Genomic DNA, 12549 nt, shown 5'->3' on the forward strand with positions numbered 1-12549 from the left:
GCCAATCATAATTAAAAGTGTGTACCAGGCTAAATACTTTTAGCCATAGACCCTAAACAAGCATGCAGATCAAGTGCTCTGACTGAAGTCTGTTGGGATTTGCTGCATGCTTGTTTAACCTCTCTGCGACTGCCTAACGCAGGATGGCGGCCACAGAGTGGTTCCAGGGGCATAACAATAGACCCTGCAAGGGATGCAGCCACAGGGGGGCCCAGAAGCCACAGGGGGCCCCGTCCTGACAGACTGACAACTAAGTGAAAGGAGAGAAAAAAACATTCTGCTCTTTGCTTAGTTGTTCTGATGACTGCATCTGCTCAGCCACTGATAAGGAATCCTACAAAGTTTTGCAGACAATGATTTGTAGACAGTCCCTATTCAGTGAACAGCAGGATCTTGTGTACAACCTGTTCTGCCTCCAGCCTTTCTACCCCTCCCCAAGTGCTGTGTTCTGTAGTGATGCTTGAGGAGTCTGCACGGAGAGAAGGCCGGGGGGGGGGGGGGGGGGGGGTCGGGGGGCATCCAAAGTTTCACAGGGGGCCCTGTGATTTCTAGTTACACCCCTGAGTGGTTCTGTCATTCCTCAATACGCCATATAGAGTGATCTCGCAAGGAGCGAGATTTGCAGGGAACCTTCGCTCGAGCAGTAAACACAGGGGGCCGCTGCGATCAGCCTGCTAGCCCACGATCGGAGCTGGCAGGTTGTTATTACATGTAAAATGATAAATAACATGTGTACAGCTCTGCGATCTAGCGCAGCACTGTACAGAGGAAAACCTTGCCACTAAACTGTCCCTCCGAATGACGCAATCTAATCCCTATCAAATGCCTTTGTATGTAATGTGTAGTGTATGTGATGTAGTCTAGGGCTAATTGGGGGAATAAAAGAAATAGTTTTTTTTTATAATAATCATTTTTAATTAATAGAAAAAAAAATCCAGCAGCAATCAAATTCCACCAATAGAAAGCTCTATTAGTGAGAAGAAAAGGAGGTAAAATTCATTTGGGTACTAAGTTGTATGACCGAGCAATAAGCCGTTAAATCTGTGAAGTGCAGAATTGTAAAAAATGGCCTGGTCACTAGGGGGGTGTAAACCTCTGGTCCTCAAGTGGTTAAGGTGTGTGATTCAGACACTAATGTTTCCAGAATATCAGCAGGATAACCAGACAACTGGTATTGTTTAACAAGAAATAAATATGGCAGCCTCCATATCCCTCTCAGGTCAGTTGTCCTTTAACAATGCCTAAATAGTGAAACTTTAAAACCAAATTCTGGCGATTCAACAAAGTTCTGTACCATCTTTTGCACCACAACCATGTCATAGCTTTCAGGCAGGTTGCACACTTAATATTACCAGTGGGATGTGGTGCAAGCACCGCATAAATCAGACTTTATATGACCCTGTGCCACAGTGCGGAGACAGGTTGATATAGGCCCGCCCCCAGCTAGTGACGTACTTCCTGCTGGGCAGGAAGCACATCATTCGAATGTCCTGCACATTTACTGCGTCACCCATTGACTTGCATTACTGCATAATCTGTGCGGTAGTCACGGATCATAAGGTAGCGCGCTGCACACTTTGCATCCACATTGCAGCTATTTTGATACTGCGTCTGCAAACTGTGCAAGTCTCCGTAGACTTGAATGGCCCTTGCAGCGGGGAAGTGTACCGCGGTGCAGCGCAAGGGGCCTCAAATGTCATGAAATGTGGTGAATCAACCAAGCGGTATCGGGCTATATTTCCTATTTTTGGAGCTATAGTATTCTTGAGGTGCAACATGTAATGAGTTATTGAAAAAATGTATCAAAATATTTACAAAAATATATGTTTTTCTTTATTTGCATCAATGCTGACCTGAATATGAAAGATTGTGGAAAGGTAAATTTACAGAGTGTAATAATTTTCTTACTTTTTTCCCAAGAGGAAAGGATGGCTGAGGCCTGATTCACGGACACTCTCAAACGATCGGCCTGATGGAAAAAACAGCGCGGGTTCGCCAAAGGTAAGCGTTGCGTATTTCATGTCTAAAAAATGGGGGCTGGTATCTAACTTCTGTATAGCACAGGAGGCAGTGGTGTTACTAAGGATCTTGGGGCCCCATGTAAAACTTGCACTGGGGTCCCAAGCTCCTTAGTAATGCCACACACTCTACTGATGTAAAGCCTCAAAACCCACCAAGGACAGCCGGACTGTCAGAGAGGTGTATTTAGAGGAATCGTTTGTTAAAGGAATCATCAGCAAAATGAAAAAAAAAATGAGCTTTACTTACCTGGGGCTTCCTCTAGCCCCTGGCAGCTGTCTTGTGCCCTCGCCGCAGCTCAGGGGTCCCACGATCCCCTCCGTTTCAGATGCCGACCTCGCCAGGTCTGCATCTACTGCGCCTGCACGAGCGCCGATGTCAATCCCTCGCACCTGGTCTGAGTGTTCTGCACAGGCGCAGTAGATGTCAACCTGGCGAGGTCGGCTTCTGAAACTGAGGGGATCCCCAGACTCTAGAGCTGCGGCGAGGGACAGATCAGCTGCCAGGGGCTGGAGGAAGCCCCAGGTAAGTAAAGCTCATTTTTTTCATTTCCCTGATGATACCTTTAAAGGACTTACGAGGTCAAAAATCGAAATTTTGATCTTTACCTGTTTAATATTTGATTCCATAGGTGTGTTCAAATGCGCCCTCCGTTCTAATCCGCCTCAAAGGTATCCTTTTTATTCCCCCCAGGCTGCGACCCGACCCCACAGCACGGGTCGTCTCCTATGCCACATTCAAGATGGCCGCTGCAAAGATCCACGGCTGCGCAGTACGCATGGTGGAGAGTGCGGCTGCGCAGCTCTCCGCCCTCGCCCAGCCACGTACTCGCTGTCAACGTCCTCCTAGTGTGACAGCGGGCGCGCTCACAGCGAGGGCGGAGAGCTGCGCAGCCGCACTCTCCGCCATGCGTACTGCGCAGCCGCTGATCTTTGCGGCGGCCATCTTGAATGTGGCATAGGAGACGACCCGTGCTGTGGGGTCGGGTCGCAGCCTGGGGGGAATAAAAAGGATACTTTTGAGGCGGATTAGAACGGAGGGCGCATTGGAACACACCTAGGGAATCAAATATTAAACAGGTAAAGATCAAAATTTTGATTTTTGACCTCGTAAGTGCTTTAAAGTAACACTGAAGCGGGAAAAAAATGATGATATAATGAATTGGTTGTGTAGTATGGATAATTAATAGAACATTTGTAGCAAAGAAAATATTCTCATATTTTTATCTTCAGTTATATAGTTTTTTTTATTTGTCTTTTTATAACATAGCATTATTATCTAATATTTGCAGTTTACACATTACTCAGCATTCTAAATGATTTCACAGAGCAGGCTAGTGAACTTTTGAACTTTCCTCTGCAGAAAAAAACAAAATACAGTGATAGACACTTGAGATAATAAGCTTCAGAAGACAGAGCTCTCTGCTGCTTCAGTTTTAAAGGGAGGGTTCACGGAGTTAGTTAAAAAAATAAAAATACTAATCCACTTACCTGGGGTTTCCTCCAAGATTTTGTTTAAAATCACAATTGCTGAGCTGACCGCGATCGCGGGCTAGCCGCGCTACAAGCACAGAGTGTGAACTAACCCTCAGTCTAATATTGTTTCCAGTACAGGAAGGGTTAAGAAACCCCAGTTCGCTATGCAAAAGAGCCACTGATTTAAAGGGAGGGTCCACGGAGTTGGTTAAAAAAATAAAAATACTAATCCACTTACCTGGGGCTTCCTCCAGCCCGTGGCAGGCAGGACGTGCCCTCGACGCCGCTCCAGAGGCCCCTGGTCTTCTCCGGTGGCTCACCTGACCTGGCCAGGCCGGCTTCCAGGTCGGGATCTTGTGCGCTCCAACGTGCATCTCACACCGTTGCGCTGACGTCATCGGACGTCCTCCAGGCTGTACTGCGCAGGCGCTGTAGTTCTGAGCCTGCGCAGTACAGTCCGATGACGTCAGCGCGACCGCGTGAGATGCACGTTGGAGCGCAAGCAGAAGCCCGAACAGGAAGTCGGCCTGGCCAGGTCAGGTGAGCCACGTGAGAAGACCGGGAGCCTCCGAAGCGGCGTCGACGCCACGTCCTGCCTGCCACGGGCTGGAGGAAGCTCCAGGTAAGTGGATTAGCATTTTTATTTTTTTAACCAACTCCGTGGACCCTCCCTTTAAATCAGTGGCTCTTTTGCATAGAGAACTGGGGTTTCTTAACTCTTCCTGTACTGGAAACAATATTAGACTGAGGGTTAAGTTCACACTCTGCTTGGAGCGCAGCTAGCCCGCGATCGCGGTCAGCTCAGCAATTGTGATTTTAAACAAAATCTTGTGATTGAAGCGCAATTTGCGCTTGTGATTCCCGATCAATAGAACGAGAATCACAGCTCAATCGCCCTTGGAACGCTGAATGCAGCGTGTTTGTGATTGATTGCAATCGCAACCGCTGCAGTGTGAAGGTATCCATGGGAATACTTTAGTAGCAGCGCTATGCTGATCGCTGGCAATCAGTAAAGCGCTGAAGCCCTTATGTCAGTAAAGTGAACAAGCCCTTATGTCTCTGCTCTTAATGTTTTATTTCTGTACTACACATACAAATCATTATATCATAAGTTTATTTTCACTTCAGATTCCCTTTAACCACTTGCCGACCGCGTCACGCCAATGGGCGTGGCTCCGGCGGCAGCCCCAGGACCGCCTAACGCCGATTGGCGTAAGGTCTTTGGGGCATGGTTTGCGCGAGCTCGCGCGCCCCGATGTGCGCGCATCCCTGCTCCGCCTTCAGTCTCACAGAGGCGATCGCCGCTGGGAGACTGTTAGACAGCGGTGATTGGTGTACAGCGCTGCGATCTACTGCAGCGCTGTACTGCGGACAGCCGTATGACCCGGGCCTGTTCACCTTTGATCATTAGGGTGTTATGAATGCAGGAGTGACCAACCTAAAAAAAGTGGGGTGCATTTACACACGCCAGATGGTTCTTGGCCAAGGCAGCCGGTTGGGGTTGCATCAGTCGTATGTACTAGACTGGTCAGGGCCGCCTCTGCCTGGAACCTAACTTGTGTACAGTGGTCCTTGACCCCCCTTTGAAATGCAGGTAATCAGCCTGATGGATCATCAAGGGTCGCAAGTACTATTCTCCTACTCCACCCCACCTGCTCCATCCTGCGCATGCTGTTGTACCTCCTCCCCCCTCCATAGAAACAGTACATGTCCCTAGCCAACAGGCTAGCAACGCGTTTGTACAGAACTAGGCCTTAAACTGTCGCCCAAGAGATCGAGACCCGATCCCTGCAGGAAACAGTAATTATGTATGTGTGTGTACTTTGAAGCTGACCATTAACCATACAGTCTTTATTTTACCATCTTACCACTGCCACTTGGTTTGTCAGAACAACTAAACAACCTAAAAAATACTCACAGATGTGGTAAGATGTTGTACAATTAAGATTGTATGGTTAGTGCTACATTAATTTAACATATTGTAAATTACTATAAGGAAACCATTGGTAGTAAATGCTGGGGGGAAGGGTATATTGGAAAGCATCTTAGGCTTAAAGTGGAACTGGATATAAAAAATAATAAAAAACTGTTTCACTTACTTGGGGCTTCTGCCAGCCGTCCTGTCCTCCACAATTCTCCGTTCTTCCGCCGCCAGCTGCTTTCGGTACTATCCATGACAGCCACGCCTATCTTTCTATGCGTTCCCGCCCACAATAGTGTCCTGCGCTAATATTGCGGAGGTAGATACGCGTGGCCCGGGGCACGTGTGCACAGTTGCCGCGTCGGCGATACTGAAAGCTGGCGGGGGGAGAACGGAGGATCGTGGAGGACCGGCGCGGCACAGGACGGCTGCAAGGGGCTGGCAGAAGCCCCAGGTAAGTGAAACTTTGTTGTTGTTTTTTTATATCCGGTTCCGCCTTAGAGCGGACCTGAACTGAGAACTTTCTCTCTCTAAGAGATACGCAACAGCATATTACCGGTAACTTTAAAGAAAATTATTTCTTTGTTACAGCTTATACAACTACTACTGCTTCTTGCTTTAATGGAAGAAGATATATGAACATCCTGTGTTTACCAATTAACTCTCTACCCTGGGAAGGCTGCTGACACAGCTGAGGGATCAAATTACAACTTGTACTTAGACACAGATGAGAGGGGAATTAGACAGGCTAAACTATTTAAATACATACAGGGTGCATTTATCTCTGTTTTCCTTCTGTCCTGTGCAAGAGTTCAGGTCCACTTTAAAAGTAATTTCAAAGTTTAATTGTGAAATCAATCTGATATTAAACAGGAAAAATGACTTTTTTTTTTTTTTTGCTCTAGGGACCACCGGTACCTCCAAACAAGCCAACCTTGCTACAAAAACCAGAACCAATAAAGAAACTGGCTTTGTCTGAGCAGTGTTACCTGTACTTTGGTGCGCTACAGAAGGCTATCAGAAACTTTAGCGATAGCCTGAGCAAAAACGAGACCCCCGAAGTATTCATAACTCACGGCAAGTTGATCATCATGGTGGGTCAGAAGTTGGTAGACATGCTGTGCCAGGACGTACAGTCCAGCGAAGCCCGGAACGATGTCCTACACAAGAGCAGTGAACTCTGTGGCCTGCTGAAGAACTTGGCCGTCGCGACCAAAACGGCCGCCATCCAGTACCCCGACACTGCCACCATGCAGGAACTTAAGCACAGGACGAATGAACTGTCCGATTACGCGCAGGTTTTCAGGGCCATGCTAGAGTGATGGAGACCCTACTGGTGACATTTTAATTTATTGACTTCTTACTCTGACTGGTTATGTAAAGGCAACATGGATTGTGGGGGACTAAAGACCATGACGATGAAACTAATTGGAAGGGCCGGAGCAAAACCTCCTTAAGTGTCAAAAGATGGCCGATCATAAACTGCGAAAGTGTTCTTAATCCTCACCCATGTTGCCAGGAAATGAATTTCCATGGAAAAAGACAGCAGTGGCAAGACAAGCAGTCTTGGCAAAATGGCACAATACAGAACAGACAAAGTGAAACTTTTTGATGGTACTGGTAAAAGCTCTGTCTTGGGATATGGTTCATTGTGATTTATGAAATAAGAATATGTCCACCTATACATTTTTTCCACCTCCCCAAACCCCCCCTCACACCTACAGAGGTCATGTGACCACTCTATCAACAGACTGTGCTGTCCCTTCATCCACTTGCTTGGTTTTCTGGAGTCTGGACTCCACCCCCTTCTTGCTTTACACCTCCCTTTCAAAGGGACGTACAGGAAGGATGAGTGACAGGTTATCCCCACGCTGCCCGTTCACTACATCCCAGAGATCTTGTACCACTTTCCCCATGTAACCCCCACACAATAACTAAACTTACACCTCCAACAGAAATGGGTGGCTGGTGGCTATGAAAGTCCCTCCACAAAAAGAGATTGTGTAGAACACACACCTTGCACCCACTCAAAAGGAAGTGCTAGAGACCAGCCCACCACTATGGCACTGTGGCTCCCCTCTTGAAGGAATCCGATAAAAAGCCTTCATGTGTCACCATCTCACTAGGGATTTTGTGAGCATGGGGTGGGGAGGCTGGTGGAGCCCCTCTTTGTATAAACAGGAAAGGGCGGGAAGGAATGAAGGTCACAAAGTATAGATACTGCCTTCAAAGGTATTTCTAAGACCTTTCTCTGGAGCGGGGCATTAGAGGCTAAATATATACAGAGAAAGATAATCTTCCTAGGTGAATGTTAACCTGCTGAACCACCTACATTCTCATGTTTAAAAGCAGGGCTGTGGAATCGGTTTAAAAATCATCTTCACTTTATGAAACCATTGACTTCGACTCCAGGTACCCAAAATGACTCCGGCTCCTCGACTCCCTAGTCTAATACTTACCAGGGCCGTGGAGTTGGTACAAAAATCATCCAACTCCGAAACCTCAGTTTTTGAAATCACCGATTTACCTCCGACTCCAACTCCACAGCCCTGTTTAGAAGGAATGCCAGAGACGTCTAACCACTCAATTGCTTTCGGAAGCCAGTTTGGGTTGCATTTCCCCTATTTCTATGAAGAGTTAGTCAACAAGATTCTAATAAATTTGACCTGATGCTAATTTTTTGCAAAGTTATGTACTGTAGCTTCAAATTTATCAACTATACTTATATGGAAATAACTTGTACTTCGTAACATTTTACCTGAAGGTCTCCTTTAGCTCTTCACTGTATTCTAAATCACAATGGCCTCAATTCAGTAAGCATTACCACATTCAGTAATGCAGAAAACGGCTGACTTTACTGATCACTTTGCCAAATTCCAATTCACTAACCCTGTTACCGCACTGAAAAGCAAAAGTACCAACTACTGACGTATATTACCGACTTAAATCAAGTAAAAGTGTTCTGTATTTATATCCAGCTATGACCAGCCGGTAACTCACAATTTCCATGTGACATTGACAGATGTAGCAGACAGCTTATAGGGGGAGCCAGGTAGCCGATAGGGAGAGCCACACAGCCCGCTTCTCACCTCATTTGATCCGATACTCTGGCGTGTGGGACTTCACAACGGCAGAGCAGGAGAAGGAGACATTTAAAAAGGCTTACCGATACACAGAAAAGCTCTCTGTAGATAGCATAAATGCACATCTAAGGGAATGCACTGGTCAGAATATAGACCAGCTCATGCACCGACTAGTAAGAGAAGATGATAGCTGGCTTCCTGACCTGCTCCACAGCTGGTGAGACTTAAGGCGCGTACACACGCCGTACTTCTTCAAACGATGGGTCCATCAGACCCTCCCGTTGTGCCGTCGTTCTGTTGACAGTTGCACGTGAGTACAAGCTGAGCAGATCAGTCAAAAAACAGTCTCATCAGTCTGCCGACAGCTTGTACTCACGTGCAACTGTCGGCAGAACGACCGCTCCGCGGGAGGGTCTGACGGACCCGTCGTTTGAAGAAGTACGGCATGTGTACGCGCCTTTACTGAGCAGGACTTAGTGAATTGAAGCATGTTTTTTTTTCGGTATATAACCGAACTTCTACTGCATGTGGGAAATCTTAGTGAATTTGGAAAAAAAAGTGTAAAATACTGAATGCGGTATTTTACCAACCTAAATGATTTAACCAAACTGCCTTTAGTGAATTGAGGCCATAATCTTCATTCTGCTTAGAGAGTTTAGTGAAGAATTTAAGAGAACCCGATACTAAAACATTTTTCATTCCCTCCACTCTCCGGCAAACATATGGTGCTTTTTAGTCACGCACGATCTGTGAAGGTCCAGTATGTGCGGTCTGCTCTTGTCATCACATGAAAACAAAATGGTCACACATTGGTCTGACGTGTTTGTGGCAAAACTCGTTGCTAGCCTCATTCTTATACTGTAAAGGTTTGTTTTAAAGTGAAGTAATGTACAGACTTTCTATTCTCAATGTATGTGTATTTTGATAGAATGTGTATTTAATATAAAGTGGTTCTGTAAAAACATTGTTTGGGTTGTTCTAGTTTTTATTACAAGAGATTGTGTAAGGATCTAAGGTAAACCCTGCCTGGTAATATATGCAATCAGTCCTTAGGCCTGGAACCCACTACAAATCGCTAGCACAATCGCTAGCGTTTTGTACTATGGACTGTACTATGTACTGTACTATGGAGAGGGGAGGAGAGGCAGCAGGCTGCATCCTGTATGTATGGAGAGAGGAGGGGCAGGAGGCTGCATGTACTGTCCTATGGAGAGGGGAGGTTACATGCCCTGTCCTATAGAGAGAGGAGGGATGGAGAGGCAGGAGGCTCCTTATATGCATAGCATGTAGCTGGTTTTTGCTTTCTGAATCTGCGTATGACACACTTAAGGGGCCCATACACTTTACGATTTTCCCGCCGATATGAAATCGTTGCGCAAACGCTGACCGAACGATCGATTTCTATCCAAAATCGATCGTTCCCGTCTATCCGTCCATGCAGAAGATTTCGTTTGATCGCCGGCGGGTCGGGAGTGCGTCCATATCGTTGTTCCAATGTCCGATGACCGACGCTAGTGGCAATACATTACCTGCTCCGCCGGCGCGTATCCCTGCTGTCATCGCTGCTCCTTCTCCGCTGGGCTCCGGAAGGCTTCACTTCTTCCTGTCCCGACAGGAAGTTTAAACAGTAGTGCGCCCTCTACTGTTTAAACTTCCCCAATCAGGAAGTACAGTGAAGCTGCAGCCCTGGAGCCCAGAGCGGAGAAGTAGACAGCGGAGACCGGGGGACTCACGCCAGCTGGATCAGGTAATGTATGCAGGGGGGGCAGCGGCAGCTTCACAGATGGTGAATCGGTTTCATGCTGAAATCGATTCACAATCTGTTTGCAGTAAAGGCAGCCATACTATCCCTCTCTGATCAGATTCGATCAGAGAGGGATCTATCTGTTGGTCGATCTGATGGCAAATCAACCAGTGTATGGCCACCTTTACAGAGCACTGGTAATTCAGGCTCTTATAGTACCATATATTCCTCTTTGCCTCGGAAAATAGCTGAACTGGAGTAAGATTTACAGCCTTCCCCGGCCCCCACTTGTCTTCCCTTAATTGCTTTTTAGTTAAGGGTAAATAATAAATGGTCTCTCAGTATTGTTTCAGTTCCAATTGTCTTTCTTTCATAAGTGGTGGAAACCTTGTGCAAACAAATCAACCTGCCATGCATTGCTGGCTGTTCTAATTAACATTTGGCCCTGAGAGACTGGATTGGCTTTCCCTTTCTGCTGCACATTGTAAGTGAATGATTGTAAAATAACAGTTATAATTAAAACCAGAAGATATTCTCTATAATGCCCAGGGGCGTAACTACAAATCACGGAGCCCCCCCAGCAAAACTTTGATAGGCCCCCAATGGTCACACCCCTTCCCTTGCCTACCATTGGTGACCTTCACAGCCCTGGGGGCCCATCTCACGAGGTCCATAAAACAAGTGTGGCCATCAGGATCTTCACACCCATCTTGGCCTTTTGGCTAAGATCAAGTGTAGTATCTGTTCTTGAAATTTTTGGGGGGACCTGGAAGGATGGCACTGTGGCTGGGTGTCCTTCCTGGCCGTAATTCCCAGGGGTTGATTGAATGGATCTATACCATGGTCGAGGCTGAATGGCTGAGGGCTTTGCTTAGGCGTACTGCCCCTGGAAGTGGCGCTCCAGGTGCACCTGAAAAAACCTGAGATGTGGCAGATCTCAGGCGGAAGTAGGGTGCTTTGGTCTGTACTGCCCATATGCATCGCCAACTAACGCAGCTCCCCGGCCTTTTGGCTAGGGAGAGTGCGGAATTTTTATCACTCCGGCCGCAAGGTCGGGGCCAGCTTGCTGGCACCGGGGACTTCGGTTCCCACCCGGCTTCCTCTTGGGGGAGCCACCCGGACCATGTGGGATGCCACATGGCCAGGCCCTTTGGGTAACCACTGGGCACAGTAGGGGTCCTCCTCGGAGGACTCCAGGATCCTTCAACCCCTCGAGTGTTGGAGGATGCCACCCCCTGAGCCGATGGCAAAGGGGGAAGGTTCCCTTCGGGGAACAACCGGAAGGGCCCTGCTGTATTGTGGGGCCCGTGGCTACTCGTGCACGTTTTGTGGGGGTGCTTTAGGGCACTCACGCTTTTTCCGTGCACGGGGCTAATAGCCTTGCTGACCGGGACTCCTGTTGCATGCAACAGGAGCCAAGACAAGCTAAAAAAAAAAAAAAATCTGTTCTTATCAGTTTCAGGGATGTATGTTACTGAGGCCCCAGCGTGGTGAACCCGGGACTTCCATGAAAGAGCGATCTGGGGGTGTAGTCTCTGCCCTAAGATCCTTTAGTAGAGATGTCCGGTCTCGTGCATACATTTCCGGATTCTGACTGAATGGATCTACCATGATTAAAGCTGAAGGGCTGAGGGCTTTGCTGAGGTGTACTGCCCCTGGAGTAGTGATCCAGGAGTGCCTGAAACCCCGGGGCCTGGGAAACCCCGCGGCGGAGTAAGGCACTTAGGTCTGTACTACCTGCATGCTTAGACAACTAACGCAGCTCCCCAGCCTTTTGGCTAGGGAGAGAGCAGAATTTTTATAACGCCGCCGACTAGAGGGGGCCAACCCTGGCCAGTGGGCAACCACGTGGCACCATTAGGATCCTCCAATCCTTCAGGTGTCGGAGGACCCCATGTACCCCCTGCGCCGATGGCAAAGCGGGAAGTTCCCCTCCGGGGGAACAACGGAAAGGAATCTGCTTTTGTGGAGCACGAGGTCGCCCATGCACGTTTTTGTGGCAGTGTTTATGCGCTGCTGCTTTTTTCCGTGCATGGGCATTCAGCCTTGCTAGCAAAAAAAAAAAAAAAATCTGTTCTTATCAGTCTCGGGGAAGCATGTTACTGAGACACCTGGCCTGACCTACCCGCGGGGAAGGGGGGGGATAGGACGCCTTGAACGAGTGACTGAGCGGGAGGGGAACCTCAGATCCTGTAGTAAAGTTGGGGTCCTCCAATCCTTCGGGTGTCAGAGGACCCAAAAGCCCCCTGTGCCCAAAGGCAAAGGGGGAGGTTCCCTTAAGGGGACACCGGAAAGGGCCCTGCTTCG

The 12549-nt window shown here is 47.9% G+C and overlaps 2 protein-coding genes and 1 pseudogene across 2 annotated transcripts in view; 2 read left to right on the top strand and 1 right to left on the bottom strand.

Annotated features, from left to right (window-relative positions):
- CASS4 (Cas scaffold protein family member 4) overlaps positions 1-9443 on the top strand; it is a 58581-nt gene extending 49138 nt beyond the window's left edge. The window contains exons 7-8 of the mRNA XM_068264477.1: positions 1921-2001; positions 6321-9443. Coding sequence (XP_068120578.1) covers positions 1921-2001; positions 6321-6737 — 498 coding nt within the window. The 3' untranslated portion in view covers positions 6738-9443. The remainder of the gene's footprint in view (positions 1-1920; positions 2002-6320) is intronic.
- The window catches only part of AURKA (aurora kinase A), a 239049-nt gene that overhangs the window by 206962 nt on the left and 19538 nt on the right, over positions 1-12549 (bottom strand). The gene's annotated exons all lie outside the window — the stretch shown is intronic.
- LOC137542642 (U2 spliceosomal RNA) lies at positions 10944-11146 on the top strand (annotated as a pseudogene).

This window comes from Hyperolius riggenbachi, chromosome 12 (assembly GCF_040937935.1).
Source record: "Hyperolius riggenbachi isolate aHypRig1 chromosome 12, aHypRig1.pri, whole genome shotgun sequence".
NCBI lineage: Eukaryota > Metazoa > Chordata > Amphibia > Anura > Hyperoliidae > Hyperolius > Hyperolius riggenbachi.